The 19,749-nt window shown below is 37.6% G+C and overlaps 1 protein-coding gene across 1 annotated transcript; it reads left to right on the top strand.

The window, feature by feature from the left end:
• Nucleotides 1–782: 782 nt before the first annotated feature.
• On the top strand, nucleotides 783–2,918 carry LOC149588934 (uncharacterized). The gene is made up of 4 exons (XM_089862014.1): nucleotides 783–1,136; nucleotides 1,356–1,561; nucleotides 1,628–1,917; nucleotides 1,982–2,918. Exons 1-4 carry the CDS (start codon nucleotides 1,048–1,050, stop codon nucleotides 2,828–2,830), a joined length of 1,434 nt encoding a protein of 477 aa, XP_089718140.1. The 5' UTR covers nucleotides 783–1,047; the 3' UTR covers nucleotides 2,831–2,918.
• Nucleotides 2,919–19,749: the final 16,831 nt, after the last annotated feature.

Raw genomic sequence — 19,749 nt, 5'->3', positions numbered from 1 at the left:
AATTTTGAAGCGTAATCCCAACTTGGCCCCCTTTTCTAATGAAAATGATGAAAGATTAAAGGTAGGTTAATGGTTTTTTCACACAAGTTAGATAGACAAAAACAGAATCTTCTCTTATTTAGTGGCTGGAAGGACCCTTCTTACAGTATTTTGAAGAGTGGCAAATGGAAGTTGACAGATTGCCTAAAACCGTTAAAGCAGCTGATAGGAACAAGATGTCTCTAAGTAGAGAAACTGTTCTGGGTTTACAGATGACAGGTAATATAATTATGTTTATGGGTAAAAACTATATTAATAATAACAATAAATCTTCACGTGAAATTTTCAGCCAAATCAATTCCTGCTATAATTCGATTTGTACTAAGAAAAAACGCTAGGTTTGTGCTAACAAACCGTTTAAATCAAGATTGTTTAGAACAAGAATTTGGCAAACAGAGAGGTTCATGTGGAGGCAATAACAATCCTGATATTTTACATTATGCGCAAAACATTGACCGATTCAAAGATTTGGATGAAATTATTAAAGCTCCTCAAACTGGAAACACTTTTATCGAAAATTAATGGAAAGGCTTAATTTTTTTGGCATTTTTTTTTTAAATTTAGTAACTCATTAATGTGTTTTATCACAAGCAGTTGAAAAATAAAATTTTTACAAAATCATTTTTCTTGAAATTTGTTTCAAAATTTATTAACGCATTAATGCGCTATATCACAAGTTGAAAAATAAAAATATCACAAAATTGTTTTTCTAAACTAAAAAAATATCACAACCATTACGGTCCTGGACTATACCCTTTACTTTAAGGGGTAGCGTAAAATCTTTCCTAATCACAGTTAGATTTTTATCTTTGGCGTTTCCTGAAGCTTTCTTGTTTTCCTTGCACTGTTTCAACCCTTTCCGCAAACTTGCCTGCGATCTTAAATTTTCATTCTTCTTCCCATGGGTACGGACGGTGAATCTAGAGGACCAGCAAACCCCCTCGTTTTCCAACCCCGTATACCGATCAAACTAGAGGGAGTCCTTCAAGGCCATTTAAGAAAATCAAAATGGCGCGTGTGTTTAGGTCGCTTAGGTTCGAGGGCGATAAGAAAAGACCAAGAAACGTTCCACATGAGGATCACCTATATTCTAAAAGGTAATTAACATTAATGGCTTGCAATTTTACAAAGTGCTAAACTAAATACATTAGTTTTAAATAACATAATAGCCTAGATCTGTTAGTTATTATCTCCATTTCATTAAGCCTTGGTTCATATTTTATACAAGAACTCCCCCAACTCAGGCAGACATTCAGATTGTTTTTAATCTTGTTTTAATTGAAACTTGAAATTTAAGCATATAATTATATTTAAAGGCCAGAAAACAAGCTAGAGGAGCTGGAAATAAATGAAAATATAGATTTAGTTTTAAATCTTCCTCAACCTGACGAACATTCTGCAGTATTGTGGACTAATAACGAGCTTAGCTTGAAATTCAAAAAACCATATGTTCTTGTTCGGGAAAACATAGCAGTGCAAAAATCTCCTCCCAAGAAAAGAGTAAAGGGAACCCCTAAGTCAAGTAATGCTTTATTAAACATTTTGTTCCAAACTTTAGGTATATAATTGATAATGTTATAATACCTAGGAATTTCACAAAAAGAGTTCCAAGACTATTTGGTGACGAGCGTGGGGAAGTTGTCTCTATTACGAAAATATAATGAACCACGAACGGTGATTGAACTAAGATTAGTACTAGAAGATTTTAGTTGTGCGGTTAGAGACAAGAAAATCCCTCCTTGGGATAGAGGTTTTGAAGCTTTAAGTGATTTAACATTACGAGAAGCTAAAGGATTTTGGACAGATGCTCAACTACTACAGTCAAATGAGAAGATACTAGAGGATGCAATGTCATATTTATCTTCATTTGCCCCTCCTGTGAGGTGTTTAAGCTAATTGTTCTTATTCAAAAATTAATATTTTTTTCTATAAATTACTGCAGATTTTTGCTTGCGTTGACTATCACTTAAGAAAATACTGTGCTGCAGAGCTACTTAGACACCTTTTAAATTTGTTAGAAATACATGTAGAAAGAGTAGAAGTGGAATTTCAAAAGGAATCCGACAGTCTTAAAAGCATAAATGTTCCTGTCAAGTTTGACACTAAAGAAGTTCTCAGAAAGCTTCAGATATTGTACTTTGTTGCTGGCTCGACAGTTAATTCTATTTGCAAAAGCAAAGCGATAGCGCGGGATTTTAATCTTAGAGATAGCCTTGCTATTAAAGGTGCAGGAAATGACATTAAACAGTATCTATCCGAGGAGTTACCTAACTTGGAAATTACTAGCTGGGTTATGTTGAATGATAGAGGGGGCCTGCTCTATGTCAAAAAGGGCACGTTTATTTTTTTCCAAACAATTGACAAAATAATAAACAAATTTTACGATGGAAAGACCCTCGCAGATAATAATCCAAGACGAAGGGAGGAGGCAAGAGATGCTGTTATTAAAAATGACACTGTGAAGGATAGTTGGAAGACTTTATTACAGTGTTCTGAAGTTCCTAATGGGAAAGAAGATTTCGTTCTAAGGAAACTGACTGAAAGTTATCTAAAATTGAGGGGCAATGGATTGCAACTATATTTACGAGCCAAATATTTTGGGAAGAAGAATGAAAATTTAAGATCGCAGGCAAGTTTGCGGAAAGGGTTGAAACAGTGCAAGGAAAACAAGAAAGCTTCAGGAAACGCCAAAGATAAAAATCTAACTGTGATTAGGAAAGATTTTACGCTACCCCTTAAAGTAAAGGGTATAGTCCAGGACCGTAATGGTTGTGATATTTTTTTAGTTTAGAAAAACAATTTTGTGATATTTTTATTTTTCAACTTGTGATATAGCGCATTAATGCGTTAATAAATTTTGAAACAAATTTCAAGAAAAATGATTTTGTAAAAATTTTATTTTTCAACTGCTTGTGATAAAACACATTAATGAGTTACTAAATTTAAAAAAAAAATGCCAAAAAAATTAAGCCTTTCCATTAATTTTCGATAAAAGTGTTTCCAGTTTGAGGAGCTTTAATAATTTCATCCAAATCTTTGAATCGGTCAATGTTTTGCGCATAATGTAAAATATCAGGATTGTTATTGCCTCCACATGAACCTCTCTGTTTGCCAAATTCTTGTTCTAAACAATCTTGATTTAAACGGTTTGTTAGCACAAACCTAGCGTTTTTTCTTAGTACAAATCGAATTATAGCAGGAATTGATTTGGCTGAAAATTTCACGTGAAGATTTATTGTTATTATTAATATAGTTTTTACCCATAAACATAATTATATTACCTGTCATCTGTAAACCCAGAACAGTTTCTCTACTTAGAGACATCTTGTTCCTATCAGCTGCTTTAACGGTTTTAGGCAATCTGTCAACTTCCATTTGCCACTCTTCAAAATACTGTAAGAAGGGTCCTTCCAGCCACTAAATAAGAGAAGATTCTGTTTTTGTCTATCTAACTTGTGTGAAAAAACCATTAACCTACCTTTAATCTTTCATCATTTTCATTAGAAAAGGGGGCCAAGTTGGGATTACGCTTCAAAATTCCTTCTTTGAAATTTCTTGAATTCATACAGTCAAAAAATTTGTTCATTAATCTAATTAGTTTCACAGTTTCACGGCACACATCTCCAAACTCAAATTCTAGCGCATTTGCCACTGCTTCGCTGAAAACTTGGGCTGCAAGGCCAACTCTCATTCTGGAGTGTGAATCCAAAAATAAATGGTCCCTTGTTAGTTTCGGCACAAGTTTAACAGTTCTTTGGTAATCTAAATCGTATAAATTTAAAAGATGCGTCCACAAAATTGGTTGCCCGTTCTTGATTAGATGTTTTGTTTTGGTATGAAAGTTGCTATTGCTAACTCCATTTCTAGCTGTCTTCAAAAGATGAGGGGGATCACATATAAAATATATATACCGATCTTCATCGCAGGCATATATATTTTTCCACCGAAAACCATCCTGAACGAAGTTTTGAAACATTTTACGGTTTGTGCTTGCTCCATCACCAATAACGCTTAACACTTTGATGCCATTAAATTCTAATTTTGATATTGCTTCTGAAATGATTCGATGAAGGCTATCCGAGTTCATGTCCTTGCAAGGGAAATATGCAAGCGGATACTTAAAATTACCAGTAATGCTTCTAATCATTACTTGTAAGACGTGCGTTGCTACTTCTGGTAAATCATCACCTTGATTTCTTATTTTTAAAATTTCATTCCCAGTGTCGTCCAAATTACTAAAGCCAACTAGCTCGCCTGTACTAGCTCGATAAATGATGTCGTCCTTGATCTTCATTTCATCTAAAATAACTGAAACGAATTTTTGATGCTCTTCAGGACAAGCTTTGTTAAACATTTCCGTTGCCTGAATTAAACTTTCTTCTCTGAATCCCGAGTTAAGTCCAACATGTGAACTGTGATTGTACAAGGTTCGTTTGGATGGCAATTCAAAAATTCCACTCGTAAGCATAGCATTGTAAGCGGAGGAGGATTTTTTGTGCAGATGAATAGCCCACTTGATGATTTTAGGGTGCCACCTACGCTGCCTTTTTGTTTTTGTTCTCATAATCGCTAATTGCTGTTCCACAAATAATCTCTTAAAGGAATTTTTAGGCAAACTTTTCTTTTGCTCTTCTAACTTATCTGCGATGAATTTGCTGTCTTTGTCGTGGAAATATTGGCCACACAGTTTGCTATCCTTCTTAATCTTACTTTTGATTTTCTTGATTCTTTTCCTATGGTCTATAACTCTTTGAGATTTAGTTTTTAACTTTTTTATTAACTTGTCTCGTGGTAAGTAACAATTTCTTCTTTCGCCATGTTTGGTCGAATTGGATTTCCTCTGACGAATAATGCTATTTATCAAAACTCTGCGGTATTTTGTGCATGGCTCACATAAATCTTTAGTTTCCAAGTTAATTTTGTTTTGTTTCTTATGCTGACTCAAAACTATATTACATGCTATTGAATGAACAGCCTCGTCAAATTTGTTTATGTAGCCCGCAGTTTTTTCCTTAGTAGCAAAGTGCTTCTGAAGTTCCTCTTGAATAATACCAGTACATAGTGGAAATGAATTCACAGCATCGAGGAGTTTAAATAGGGCGTCTACACTAGTAATTTCAGGCAACGATTTTACTAAAGGATGGTTTTCAGGTATAATTTTCCCGTTAATTTTTAGAATGCCACTGGCCTCACAATCTTTTAAAACATACGATTTAGTTATTAGTCCCTTCTCTATGTTTTGAATTGTTAAAGCAATGCCACCATCAACAGTAACCAAGACCCAATTTTTAGGAATACATTTTCCAGCGAGAGTCTGAGAACTGACTTGTTTACTAAATTCCATAACATTGTCATGAAAACTACTTTCAAAATGCACAGAGTTAACCTGAAAAGTAAATAAAGTTTTCCCTGTAAAGACTGTTATCAGTAAAAATCGAAGGATTTACATACATTAGAGCTATTTATAATCATAGTTGAATTTAGAACACTTTCTTGATCAGCATGATTTTCACTGTAATACTTGTCACTAAATGTGCCATTCAAACTGGCAGAGCTGCTAATTTGTCCCTCTTTGGAGATAGAAATATCTTCCTCAGATATGCAGATAACATTGTCATATTCCATAATTTCCTTAGATTTAACTCCGTCCTTAACTTCCAAGCACTCAGATGAAGTACATTCAACACTTTTTGTATTCAATGATTGACAATGTTCTTCATTTAACGATGGCCATGACTGATTCTGCATGCCAATTAAAAATTGTGACTTAATTTCTTTTCACAAATAAAAATGAGAAACTCAAACTTACCATTAACTTCAAGGTTTCCGAAGTTTCTTGAAACTGTACAGGGTTTGGGTTTTCCGGCGTTGGTCCCTTCCCCCCAATAAAATGTTCCTCACATATATAATAAGATTTTTTGGCAATTTTTTCAATGTCTAATTGGTTATCAAAACGCCCGCAGGCCAAAATCCACTGTTTACATTTGTCAAGATCTTTTCTGGGCCGGGGAAAGGGAATAAAGTTGGGATATGTTACCCGAGGCTTAGCGGGATCAGAGTTATTAAGACACAACGAATACATACACCGTTTGTTTTTCGGCATTTTAAGGTTAGTATTTAACGCCAAAAACTATCCAAAGCGTGTTATTAATAAATTAAATATATATTTATATTTAATTGGAAGTTTACTAACGAGACCGCACTATATCAAGTAGGAGCAGCAAAATCGGTCGCCATTTTTGAATTCCTGGATCACGTGATAGAAATAACCTTGAACGACTCCGTTCACGCGCATCGAGCTGATCGAAGAGCGGGGAAGAAAATTTTATACAGTGGAAGGCTAGCCTTTGCTGGTCCTCTAGATTCACCGTCCATGACTTCACCGAGCGGTGAAAATAGCAGCCAAGCTAATTTCACCCTACCGCGGTCCTTACTTAAATTCTTAGTCACGTGGTAGGGTGGATATAGCCTCTACGCTATTTTCACCAAGGGTAGGAATAGGCTTCCGCCTATTTCTACCCGGGGGTGAGAATAGTGACACTCTATTTTAAAAGTCCAAGCAGACGATTCTTTCGCGACGGCGGAGTTAACTGTTGTTTTTACCTCTCCGAGTGACGTATGTCACGGAGAGGTTCTGTAACGATCGTGTGTGTCTGTTTGTGGGTGTGTTTGTTTGTGTGTGTGTCTGTTGTTACACCCACGTGACCGCGTTCGCAGTTTCCAAATCGGAGCAAACGTGTTCGCCATTTCCGAACTGCATTCACAGGTTCGGAAATGGCTCCTCTACTTGAGTTCTCACACCACCATCTTCTGGTCTTTGTCCATTCCACACGGACACCAAACTGTACATACTGGCTTCTAATCATCATCATCTTCTGGTCCTCGTCCATTCCACTTGGACACCAGTCTGTACATACTGGCTTCTAATCACCACCATCTTCTGGTCTTCGTCCATCCCACTTGGACCCCAGTCTGTACATACTGGCTTCTAATCACCACCATCTTCTGGTCTTCGTCCATCCCACTTGGACACCAGTCTGTACATACTGGCTTCTAATCACCACCATCTTCTGGTCTTCGTCCATCCCACTTGGACACCAGTCTGAACATACTGGCTTCTAAACACCACCATCTACTGGTCTTCCGTCTATTCCACATAGACACCAATCTGTCTTATTGGCTTCTAACTCCATAGTCATCGTTTGGTTTAAGACATTCGCGGCGATCAGCTAGGGTTACGAGAAACGTCTAGCCTCCCTAGGGTGGGTTGTCCACCAAAGGTTTTCGCAATTGCGGTTGTTCTTGCTTTTAGCTGTAGTTCGACACCCTTATATACTACCTATTTGAGTAAGGCGAGCAACCGCAGTATGCTTCATTTCAAACGTCAATATTAGTCAAGTCTTTCAAGAATGTTTAATGGTTCTTTTTTAAAACGATGTAACGTTCAATAAGGCGAATAACTAACGAAGAAAATATTAAATATTAATTATATTTATTTTAATATTTAAGATAATCTTGTTTCTCAATTCAAAATTAATACGGAAAGAGCTAAAAAGCAGTCTATGTTTTTGCCTGTGTGTGTCCGTCCGTTGTTACACTAGTGCGCTGCGTTAGAAGTTCGTTTTGTTTTGATGTGTAAAGAAATCCTACAGAACCATAATATTCCCTTTATCCATAATATAAAGTGAATATGTGGAAACACTTTTCGTAATTATGATGCGTTTTGTACTTTTGTAGCTTTAAAGCTCTGTTTCATTTTGATATTCCAAAGATTTCTTTTAATATTGTTATTTGAAATGGCTGTTTATATATTACTTAAGCTATACTACATCTGTATATAGAATATTCCTTGGTTTAGTGATTTCATGAAGAAAGCTAAGATCTAGACTCTGGCGGGTATATCTAGTATTACCCGCAATAGGCTTAATGAAATTAAAAGTAAATAAGTGAGGCCTGAGGTGAAGTAAACTTTGGGTTTTGATTTTCGTGTCTGAAATGAAGAGACATCAACGGTTCAGAGTGAGCCGAAAGTTAAATACACTCTTAATTAATCAGGTTAAGATTTTTTAATTGAAGAAAAGATCATGGTGGCAATTAGGCTAGTAGGGCTAAGCTACATAGTTTTTATTCTCTTTATCGTGCGCACTGAGTAACAGTGCGTCTAGCTACAATTTAGCTTTGGTATTATCAGAAGGGAATAAGAGAGAAGGGAGACATTAGAGCCTGCTTTGGTAACGAGAGTCCGACCAACCTCAAGAAAACCGCGAAAACTTTGCGCAAGTACACAGCTTTTAACCAATTTACTGCAAATATAGTTCTTTAAGTTCTCCGCGGTATCAGGCGGCCTATTTGTCTGCTAGATTTTCATTCTCCAAAGGCTTAGGGCTGTCGATGTTTCGTTCTTGTGTAATTATAACATCAAGTATGTATTTTATTGAAAATAATTTTTATTTTTTAATATTAATTCAGAATAATTAATTTTCATCTATTTATTACTTTCAAATTATCTGATTTTGGTATGTTCTCAATTCCCGTGTATCTAAATTAATTGCACAGCTTGATTTCGTTTATCAACATGAAATTCGGCCATTTTTATCTCCTTCAATGTAAAGTTGTAAACAAAACTACTTTTTATTCGTCAACCGAGACGTCACCTTCTTATGTGACGTCACAGCTAAGACAGAAGTTAGATAGGCAATCAGTGAAGGGTAGTTGATTTGAGGTTAGTAAGACTGTTGTTACGAGTGTAAAGCATTATGGAGATATAAAGTGTGTCCCTTCTCTCTTATTCTCTTCTGGTATTATTTAACGCCTTAACACTCATGTTGGCAAACTAAGAATATTGTCGAGGTGAGACGAGACGATAGTGTTTACACTGCAAACCAGTTGTGAATGTAGCTATCAGAATATAGGTTAAACAGCTGAAGCGTAGACTTCATTTCCTGTTCTTTTTGCCATTGACTGATTTCCATGTGTCCAAAATTTACCCTTATTGGATGTAAAATGTCGTCTGCTTTACTGTATATTTGCTATGCTTGGAATACTGCTTCAATATTTCGTAAATAATTCCATATCTAGGTAAATAACTTTGTAGTAGTAGACCTCTTGACTCGGAGAGGTAATATTTTGGTTTTCCCAACTTGTTATGTAAATGAGATGAGTTCCTTAAAAGAACGCAAACAAAATGAAAAGGCTTTAAAGGCCGATAAACCAAAGAGGGTAGAAAGAGGGGGAGTAGAAGGCTTGGCTGGAGTGTTCTAGCTTTGAAAGTTTACCTCTAAGCTTCCGGTGTGCGCGCGCATCTTTCTCTGCCTTCTTATTGGTTGAAATAGGGTGAACCGGATATTAGGAGGAAATTATAACAAATAAATAAAAAAGAAAAGCGAGAACACCCAAAATGCCTTGCCAAAGCCGCTAGCTTCTACTCCCCCTCTTTCTACCCTCTTTGGATAAACGATTGAAAGAACTTGAAAAGAAGGAAAACCTTATAGAGGTTATTAGGAGAAAAGAAGTTATATGGAATAAATTTGATAAAAAACACAGAGACCGAGATGAGTTAGAAAATGCCTGGGATGAAGTGGAAATTGAAACCAAAATGATAAGTAAGTAGATTATTATGATAAATAAAAATCTTAAACGACTTTCATTTTACATTTTTTCCACAGAAAAAGATGCCAAAGCTTCCTGGAAGTATCTTAAAGACCAGTTTCGGGAACATTTTCATTTAATTTCAAAAACAAAATCGGGGCAGGAATATATAGAAGAAGAAGATGTATCGATGATCACATGGCCATTGCCAAAAGTAGATAGGGGGGAAAGTAAAGCACTTGGAAGATCCCCCGCGCCATGAAAACCTAGAAACCCCCTTTCCTCTCTCTCACAGTTCCTACCCCCTCGCGTAGGAGAGGCATTGCACATTGCCAGTGCCTATTTGCAACTGAAAAATAGTTCTGTAAACAGTTTTAAAAGGACTCCTACTAGCTAAGGCTTAACAAGATTGCATACGGATATACGGTAAAGCAACATCTGTGAGTGGAAACGTTAAAATTAATAAATGACGATCTTTTTACCACGGACGATACTGGAAGTAGAATTAGAATATTTAACTGTATGAAAGGTAATGGATCCATGAATGAACTGTTATATGATATGATTTGTGATCTTCTTAAGTCAAAACATGAAGAAGATAGTGGTGGTTATTCTGCATTTCTTTTTGTCTGGACTATTAAAGGATAAAAATCAGCGCCCCGAATTTTTAAACGATGTAACACTTGGTCGATTTGAATTTTCCTTTAGAGTAGACAATTTCACCTGCTACTGTCCCGGGGCGCTGCCGTCGCTATGAACTACCTCTCAAAAAAATCGATAAACGGTTGGGGTGTTTTCTCAAACGTCATTGGCTAACTCGCATAGGGGGTAAGGGAGAGGAGAGAGAGCTTCTAAACTTAGAGGAAACCCACAGTCAAAGGTGGGGGACCATCCTCGAGCTTTACTTTTTGCCATTGCCCATTTTTTAAAAGTTTATTGTTCTTAAAAGATGTGGTCACGAGGAGACAGTATGCTTATTGTTTAACCTTCAAAGATTTGTTCTATTAAACAGTTATATCATACAATTTCAGTACAACATCAAACATGTCCGGAAAATTCAACGGAAATGAGGAAATAATTTCGCGAGATGTGAGTCAAGCATCGAGGGGCAAATCACTCAAAACTCTGTCTCTTCACCGATTAATAGAGTAGTGGCACTCCATGTTAACTACCCATAGAGCTTAATACAGTCAAAGGCAAGTAGGTGCCATTACTCTATTGTACACGTAATGTTTTTAGCACAGGCATGGGTAGGGCTTTTTAAGATTTCGTATAATCCCTTTTGTTCAGTTAAAACCAGAGTGTACACAGATTACGCTGAGTGATTTGCTACTTGTCAAGACTTTAGCACATATACTTTTTTATTTAATGCATTAATGGAATCGCACTGTTAATTAGGATGAATCGTCGGAAATAGAAGAAAGGCTGCCACTAACAAGACCGGATATTGTGAGTGAAGACTGTTGTGAGACGAGATCATCAACATCATCATCGAAATTGCCATCCTCATCCTTCACAGAGCCTCCTGATATTGCAAATGAAGGCTGTGGTGAGACGAGATCATCATCATCGTCATCGAAGTTGCCATCCTCATCGCTCACAGAGCCATCAAAAGTTAGGAAGCGACAACGGACCATAGAGGATGAGGAAATCCAAAAAATTGATTGGTATCAATATGATTTTGTAATTTATCCATTACATATAGTTATGACTGTATTTTTAAACTATTCAAACATATGTTAGCAGTGGCGGCTCAAGTCAAGTGGAGGCCCCAAGCGGTAACCACTTTGGGGCCCCTAAACTCAAGATATTAAAATTAAATAGTAGTTGTAAGAAGAAATTTATATAAGAAGGCCTAAAATAGCGTCCGGTGCGCGCGTGAGAGTCGACAATCCTCCCTTAATGTGTGGGAGGGTTGTTGAAAATGAGCCGGGACTTAATATTTTATCTTATATCGTTTTTCTTTGGGGTCGCCTGAGAGCGCTCCGAGATCGCTCCAAATTTACGTGTTACGTCATCGCTCTAGCTCGGAGGACCGAATGTAGTTGCTCCGAATGAAAGACAAAAGTTTTTTCAGAGCGGTTTTTTGACGTCTTCAGGCGCTCCGTCTCTAGAGTTGGAGCTTGAAGGAGAGAGGAATGGAGTGGAAACCCCCATACCTATAGCGTTTCCTGTGTACCCCCACCTACGGCAACATAGTCCTACCAGCATCCTCAGCGGTTAGGTAGGGTCGCACTGGACGAAATTGTAAAGGGCGCTCCCTCTATCCTTAAAATAGAAGCTAGTTCTCATACAAATAAAATGGCGCTACGCGGCAGCACTTAGCAATCGCCTACCGAAGGGTAGGGTCGTGCGCGAGGTACATTGGGAGAGATACGGTGCCGCAGGTCGCCCATCATCATTTCCAATCCATCTCAACTCCATTATCCCTTGTCTCGGAGCAGCTCGTTTTTATCGCAAAGAAAAACGCTATATGTTTTCCACCATCTATTTCTTTTACCTTTTCGTTAAGCCTTGTTTTGATTTTTGGAACTCCCGAAATCATTCGTATAGTACACTTGATTCAATTTTGAAACAATTACAGAACGAACGATTTTCACGTAGAGACACATATTCAAAATCCATCAAGTCATGTATGTTCAAAACCTTAAACTAACTTGTTCATGGCAATTAAAAGCAACCGTCGTGCAGTTTCAGAAATGCATTTCCTTTTTCCTTTGCTCGAGGTTTGCTTTTTCTCTAGGTGGAATACGTCATTCGCGTCCGTATGACCTATCCCCATGGGATCTCCAATGGGAAAGCGCAGAGCAATGACGGGCATGAAAGGGGTGGGGCTTACTTGTCCACTGACACCGGCGTAAGAGTAGAAGCGTAAAATCTCGCAACGTAGGTCTTCTATATCTATATAAATCAAAGTCCTGACTGACTGACTGACAGACAGACTGACTGACTGATAATCAACGCTCTGCCCCAACCACTTGCCCTAGAAGGCTTAAAATTTGCAGGAACGTTACTCATAAGTAGTAGGCGCGTACTAAGAAAGATTTTTCCAATCCGCCCCCATCTCTATGCAACAAAGTCCGCGCGTTTCAACCGAATTTGCAAATATTTAGTACACTGGTTTACTTTAAAATATAGACGGGCTGAATGGTCTTTTGGGTTCGATTTGTTGCCATCTTTTTAAATGGCGGCCAAAAACTTAAAAACCCTTCTTTATGTAATAGTGTCCGCGTGGAAAGTAATAAAAAATGTCCCGACGGGCTGACGGGCAACGCCGAGTGCCTTCGCTCCTAGGGTGCTACAAAAGTATTAGTCATCAGTAAAATCTACCCATTCTTTATATCATTTTGATGGAAGTTCTTATTGCACGCGAGCGACGCCGCGGGTATATATATAAATCCCTTCTTGGTAATACTGAAAGGGAAAATATTCTTCATTTATTTCCTTTTAAATCTATTAGTCTCTTCCATTTTTTAGTTTGAAAAAAAAAAAATTGTTAACGGAAGAAAATTAATTCTGCTCAATTCGGGGCCCCATGGCATCCCGGGGCCCCAAGCGGCCGCTTAGTCCGCTTACCGTTAAACCCGCCACTGTATGTTAGAATTTTAGCCAAAGTCGCTGCTCCAAAATCAAAAGACGAAGCCCAGTTGTTTGCCGATTTCATTGCTAGTCAGCTGAGAAAAGTTTAAGGGCCCCAAAGTGGTTACCGCTTGGGGCCTCCACTTGACTTGAGCCGCCACTGCTAACATATGTTTGAATAGTTTAAAAATACAGTCATAACTATATGTAATGGATAAATTACAAAATCATATTGATACCAATCAATTTTTTGGATTTCCTCATCCTCTATGGTCCGTTGTCGCTTCCTAACTTTTGATGGCTCTGTGAGCGATGAGGATGGCAACTTCGATGACGATGATGATGATCTCGTCTCACCACAGCCTTCATTTGCAATATCAGGAGGCTCTGTGAAGGATGAGGATGGCAATTTCGATGATGATGTTGATGATCTCGTCTCACAACAGTCTTCACTCACAATATCCGGTCTTGTTAGTGGCAGCCTTTCTTCTATTTCCGACGATTCATCCTAATTAACAGTGCGATTCCATTAATGCATTAAATAAAAAAGTATATGTGCTAAAGTCTTGACAAGTAGCAAATCACTCAGCGTAATCTGTGTACACTCTGGTTTTAACTGAACAAAAGGGATTATACGAAATCTTAAAAAGCCCTACCCATGCCTGTGCTAAAAACATTACGTGTACAATAGAGTAATGGCACCTACTTGCCTTTGACTGTATTAAGCTCTATGGGTAGTTAACATGGAGTGCCACTACTCTATTAATCGGTGAAGAGACAGAGTTTTGAGTGATTTGCCCCTCGATGCTTGACTCACATCTCGCGAAATTATTTCCTCATTTCCGTTGAATTTTCCGGACATGTTTGATGTTGTACTGAAATTGTATGATATAACTGTTTAATAGAACAAATCTTTGAAGGTTAAACAATAAGCATACTGTCTCCTCGTGACCACATCTTTTAAGAACAATAAACTTTTAAAAAATGGGCAATGGCAAAAAGTAAAGCTCGAGGATGGTCCCCCACCTTTGACTGTGGGTTTCCTCTAAGTTTAGAAGCTCTCTCTCCTCTCCCTTACCCCCTATGCGAGTTAGCCAATGACGTTTGAGAAAACACCCCAACCGTTTATCGATTTTTTTGAGAGGTAGTTCATAGCGACGGCAGCGCCCCGGGACAGTAGCAGGTGAAATTGTCTACTCTAAAGGAAAATTCAAATCGACCAAGTGTTACATCGTTTAAAAATTCGGGGCGCTGATTTTTATCCTTTAATAGTCCAGACAAAAAGAAATGCAGAATAACCACCACTATCTTCTTCATGTTTTGACTTAAGAAGATCACAAATCATATCATATAACAGTTCATTCATGGATCCATTACCTTTCATACAGTTAAATATTCTAATTCTACTTCCAGTATCGTCCGTGGTAAAAAGATCGTCATTTATTAATTTTAACGTTTCCACTCACAGATGTTGCTTTACCGTATATCCGTATGCAATCTTGTTAAGCCTTAGCTAGTAGGAGTCCTTTTAAAACTGTTTACAGAACTATTTTTCAGTTGCAAATAGGCACTGGCAATGTGCAATGCCTCTCCTACGCGAGGGGGTAGGAACTGTGAGAGAGAGGAAAGGGGGTTTCTAGGTTTTCATGGCGCGGGGGATCTTCCAAGTGCTTTACTTTCCCCCCTATCTACTTTTGGCAATGGCCATGTGATCATCGATACATCTTCTTCTTCTATATATTCCTGCCCCGATTTTGTTTTTGAAATTAAATGAAAATGTTCCCGAAACTGGTCTTTAAGATACTTCCAGGAAGCTTTGGCATCTTTTTCTGTGGAAAAAATGTAAAATGAAAGTCGTTTAAGATTTTTATTTATCATAATAATCTACTTACTTATCATTTTGGTTTCAATTTCCACTTCATCCCAGGCATTTTCTAACTCATCTCGGTCTCTGTGTTTTTTATCAAATTTATTCCATATAACTTCTTTTCTCCTAATAACCTCTATAAGGTTTTCCTTCTTTTCAAGTTCTTTCAATCGTTTATCCAAAGAGGGTAGAAAGAGGGGGAGTAGAAGCTAGCGGCTTTGGCAAGGCATTTTGGGTGTTCTCGCTTTTCTTTTTTATTTATTTGTTATAATTTCCTCCTAATATCCGGTTCACCCTATTTCAACCAATAAGAAGGCAGAGAAAGATGCGCGCGCACACCGGAAGCTTAGAGGTAAACTTTCAAAGCTAGAACACTCCAGCCAAGCCTTCTACTCCCCCTCTTTCTACCCTCTTTGGTTTATCGGCCTTTAAAGCCTTTTCATTTTGTTTGCGTTCTTTTAAGGAACTCATCTCATTTACATAACAAGTTGGGAAAACCAAAATATTACCTCTCCGAGTCAAGAGGTCTACTACTACAAAGTTATTTACCTAGATATGGAATTATTTACGAAATATTGAAGCAGTATTCCAAGCATAGCAAATATACAGTAAAGCAGACGACATTTTACATCCAATAAGGATAAATTTTGGACACATGGAAATCAGTCAATGGCAAAAAGAACAGGAAATGAAGTCTACGCTTCAGCTGTTTAACCTATATTCTGATAGCTACATTCACAACTGGTTTGCAGTGTAAACACTATCGTCTCGTCTCACCTCGACAATATTCTTAGTTTGCCAACATGAGTGTTAAGGCGTTAAATAATACCAGAAGAGAATAAGAGAGAAGGGACACACTTTATATCTCCATAATGCTTTACACTCGTAACAACAGTCTTACTAACCTCAAATCAACTACCCTTCACTGATTGCCTATCTAACTTCTGTCTTAGCTGTGACGTCACATAAGAAGGTGACGTCTCGGTTGACGAATAAAAAGTAGTTTTGTTTACAACTTTACATTGAAGGAGATAAAAATGGCCGAATTTCATGTTGATAAACGAAATCAAGCTGTGCAATTAATTTAGATACACGGGAATTGAGAACATACCAAAATCAGATAATTTGAAAGTAATAAATAGATGAAAATTAATTATTCTGAATTAATATTAAAAAATAAAAATTATTTTCAATAAAATACATACTTGATGTTATAATTACACAAGAACGAAACATCGACAGCCCTAAGCCTTTGGAGAATGAAAATCTAGCAGACAAATAGGCCGCCTGATACCGCGGAGAACTTAAAGAACTATATTTGCAGTAAATTGGTTAAAAGCTGTGTACTTGCGCAAAGTTTTCGCGGTTTTCTTGAGGTTGGTCGGACTCTCGTTACCAAAGCAGGCTCTAATGTCTCCCTTCTCTCTTATTCCCTTCTGATAATACCAAAGCTAAATTGTAGCTAGACGCACTGTTACTCAGTGCGCACGATAAAGAGAATAAAAACTATGTAGCTTAGCCCTACTAGCCTAATTGCCACCATGATCTTTTCTTCAATTAAAAAATCTTAACCTGATTAATTAAGAGTGTATTTAACTTTCGGCTCACTCTGAACCGTTGATGTCTCTTCATTTCAGACACGAAAATCAAAACCCAAAGTTTACTTCACCTCAGGCCTCACTTATTTACTTTTAATTTCATTAAGCCTATTGCGGGTAATACTAGATATACCCGCCAGAGTCTAGATCTTAGCTTTCTTCATGAAATCACTAAACCAAGGAATATTCTATATACAGATGTAGTATAGCTTAAGTAATATATAAACAGCCATTTCAAATAACAATATTAAAAGAAATCTTTGGAATATCAAAATGAAACAGAGCTTTAAAGCTACAAAAGTACAAAACGCATCATAATTACGAAAAGTGTTTCCACATATTCACTTTATATTATGGATAAAGGGAATATTATGGTTCTGTAGGATTTCTTTACACATCAAAACAAAACGAACTTCTAACGCAGCGCACTAGTGTAACAACGGACGGACACACACAGGCAAAAACATAGACTGCTTTTTAGCTCTTTCCGTATTAATTTTGAATTGAGAAACAAGATTATCTTAAATATTAAAATAAATATAATTAATATTTAATATTTTCTTCGTTAGTTATTCGCCTTATTGAACGTTACATCGTTTTAAAAAAGAACCATTAAACATTCTTGAAAGACTTGACTAATATTGACGTTTGAAATGAAGCATACTGCGGTTGCTCGCCTTACTCAAATAGGTAGTATATAAGGGTGTCGAACTACAGCTAAAAGCAAGAACAACCGCAATTGCGAAAACCTTTGGTGGACAACCCACCCTAGGGAGGCTAGACGTTTCTCGTAACCCTAGCTGATCGCCGCGAATGTCTTAAACCAAACGATGACTATGGAGTTAGAAGCCAATAAGACAGATTGGTGTCTATGTGGAATAGACGGAAGACCAGTAGATGGTGGTGTTTAGAAGCCAGTATGTACAGACTGGTGTCCAAGTGGGATGGACGAAGACCAGAAGATGGTGGTGATTAGAAGCCAGTATGTACAGACTGGTGTCCAAGTGGGATGGACGAAGACCAGAAGATGGTGGTGATTAGAAGCCAGTATGTACAGACTGGGGTCCAAGTGGGATGGACGAAGACCAGAAGATGGTGGTGATTAGAAGCCAGTATGTACAGACTGGTGTCCAAGTGGAATGGACGAGGACCAGAAGATGATGATGATTAGAAGCCAGTATGTACAGTTTGGTGTCCGTGTGGAATGGACAAAGACCAGAAGATGGTGGTGTGAGAACTCAAGTAGAGGAGCCATTTCCGAACCTGTGAATGCAGTTCGGAAATGGCGAACACGTTTGCTCCGATTTGGAAACTGCGAACGCGGTCACGTGGGTGTAACAACAGACACACACACAAACAAACACACCCACAAACAGACACACACGATCGTTACAGAACCTCTCCGTGACATACGTCACTCGGAGAGGTAAAAACAACAGTTAACTCCGCCGTCGCGAAAGAATCGTCTGCTTGGACTTTTAAAATAGAGTGTCACTATTCTCACCCCCGGGTAGAAATAGGCGGAAGCCTATTCCTACCCTTGGTGAAAATAGCGTAGAGGCTATATCCACCCTACCACGTGACTAAGAATTTAAGTAAGGACCGCGGTAGGGTGAAATTAGCTTGGCTGCTATTTTCACCGCTCGGTGAAGTCATGGACGGTGAATCTAGAGGACCAGCAAAGGCTAGCCTTCCACTGTATAAAATTTTCTTCCCCGCTCTTCGATCAGCTCGATGCGCGTGAACGGAGTCGTTCAAGGTTATTTCTATCACGTGATCCAGGAATTCAAAAATGGCGACCGATTTTGCTGCTCCTACTTGATATAGTGCGGTCTCGTTAGTAAACTTCCAATTAAATATAAATATATATTTAATTTATTAATAACACGCTTTGGATAGTTTTTGGCGTTAAATACTAACCTTAAAATGCCGAAAAACAAACGGTGTATGTATTCGTTGTGTCTTAATAACTCTGATCCCGCTAAGCCTCGGGTAACATATCCCAACTTTATTCCCTTTCCCCGGCCCAGAAAAGATCTTGACAAATGTAAACAGTGGATTTTGGCCTGCGGGCGTTTTGATAACCAATTAGACATTGAAAAAATTGCCAAAAAATCTTATTATATATGTGAGGAACATTTTATTGGGGGGAAGGGACCAACGCCGGAAAACCCAAACCCTGTACAGTTTCAAGAAACTTCGGAAACCTTGAAGTTAATGGTAAGTTTGAGTTTCTCATTTTTATTTGTGAAAAGAAATTAAGTCACAATTTTTAATTGGCATGCAGAATCAGTCATGGCCATCGTTAAATGAAGAACATTGTCAATCATTGAATACAAAAAGTGTTGAATGTACTTCATCTGAGTGCTTGGAAGTTAAGGACGGAGTTAAATCTAAGGAAATTATGGAATATGACAATGTTATCTGCATATCTGAGGAAGATATTTCTATCTCCAAAGAGGGACAAATTAGCAGCTCTGCCAGTTTGAATGGCACATTTAGTGACAAGTATTACAGTGAAAATCATGCTGATCAAGAAAGTGTTCTAAATTCAACTATGATTATAAATAGCTCTAATGTATGTAAATCCTTCGATTTTTACTGATAACAGTCTTTACAGGGAAAACTTTATTTACTTTTCAGGTTAACTCTGTGCATTTTGAAAGTAGTTTTCATGACAATGTTATGGAATTTAGTAAACAAGTCAGTTCTCAGACTCTCGCTGGAAAATGTATTCCTAAAAATTGGGTCTTGGTTACTGTTGATGGTGGCATTGCTTTAACAATTCAAAACATAGAGAAGGGACTAATAACTAAATCGTATGTTTTAAAAGATTGTGAGGCCAGTGGCATTCTAAAAATTAACGGGAAAATTATACCTGAAAACCATCCTTTAGTAAAATCGTTGCCTGAAATTACTAGTGTAGACGCCCTATTTAAACTCCTCGATGCTGTGAATTCATTTCCACTATGTACTGGTATTATTCAAGAGGAACTTCAGAAGCACTTTGCTACTAAGGAAAAAACTGCGGGCTACATAAACAAATTTGACGAGGCTGTTCATTCAATAGCATGTAAT

The sequence above is a fragment of the Phalangium opilio genome, unplaced genomic scaffold (genome assembly GCF_054372755.1).
Source record: "Phalangium opilio isolate 3A_F unplaced genomic scaffold, DU_Popi_V2 ptg000528l_1, whole genome shotgun sequence".
Taxonomy (NCBI): Eukaryota; Metazoa; Arthropoda; class Arachnida; order Opiliones; family Phalangiidae; genus Phalangium; species Phalangium opilio.
The sequence above is the reverse complement of the archived record's forward strand: the minus strand, read 5'-3'. Positions and strand labels throughout refer to the sequence as shown.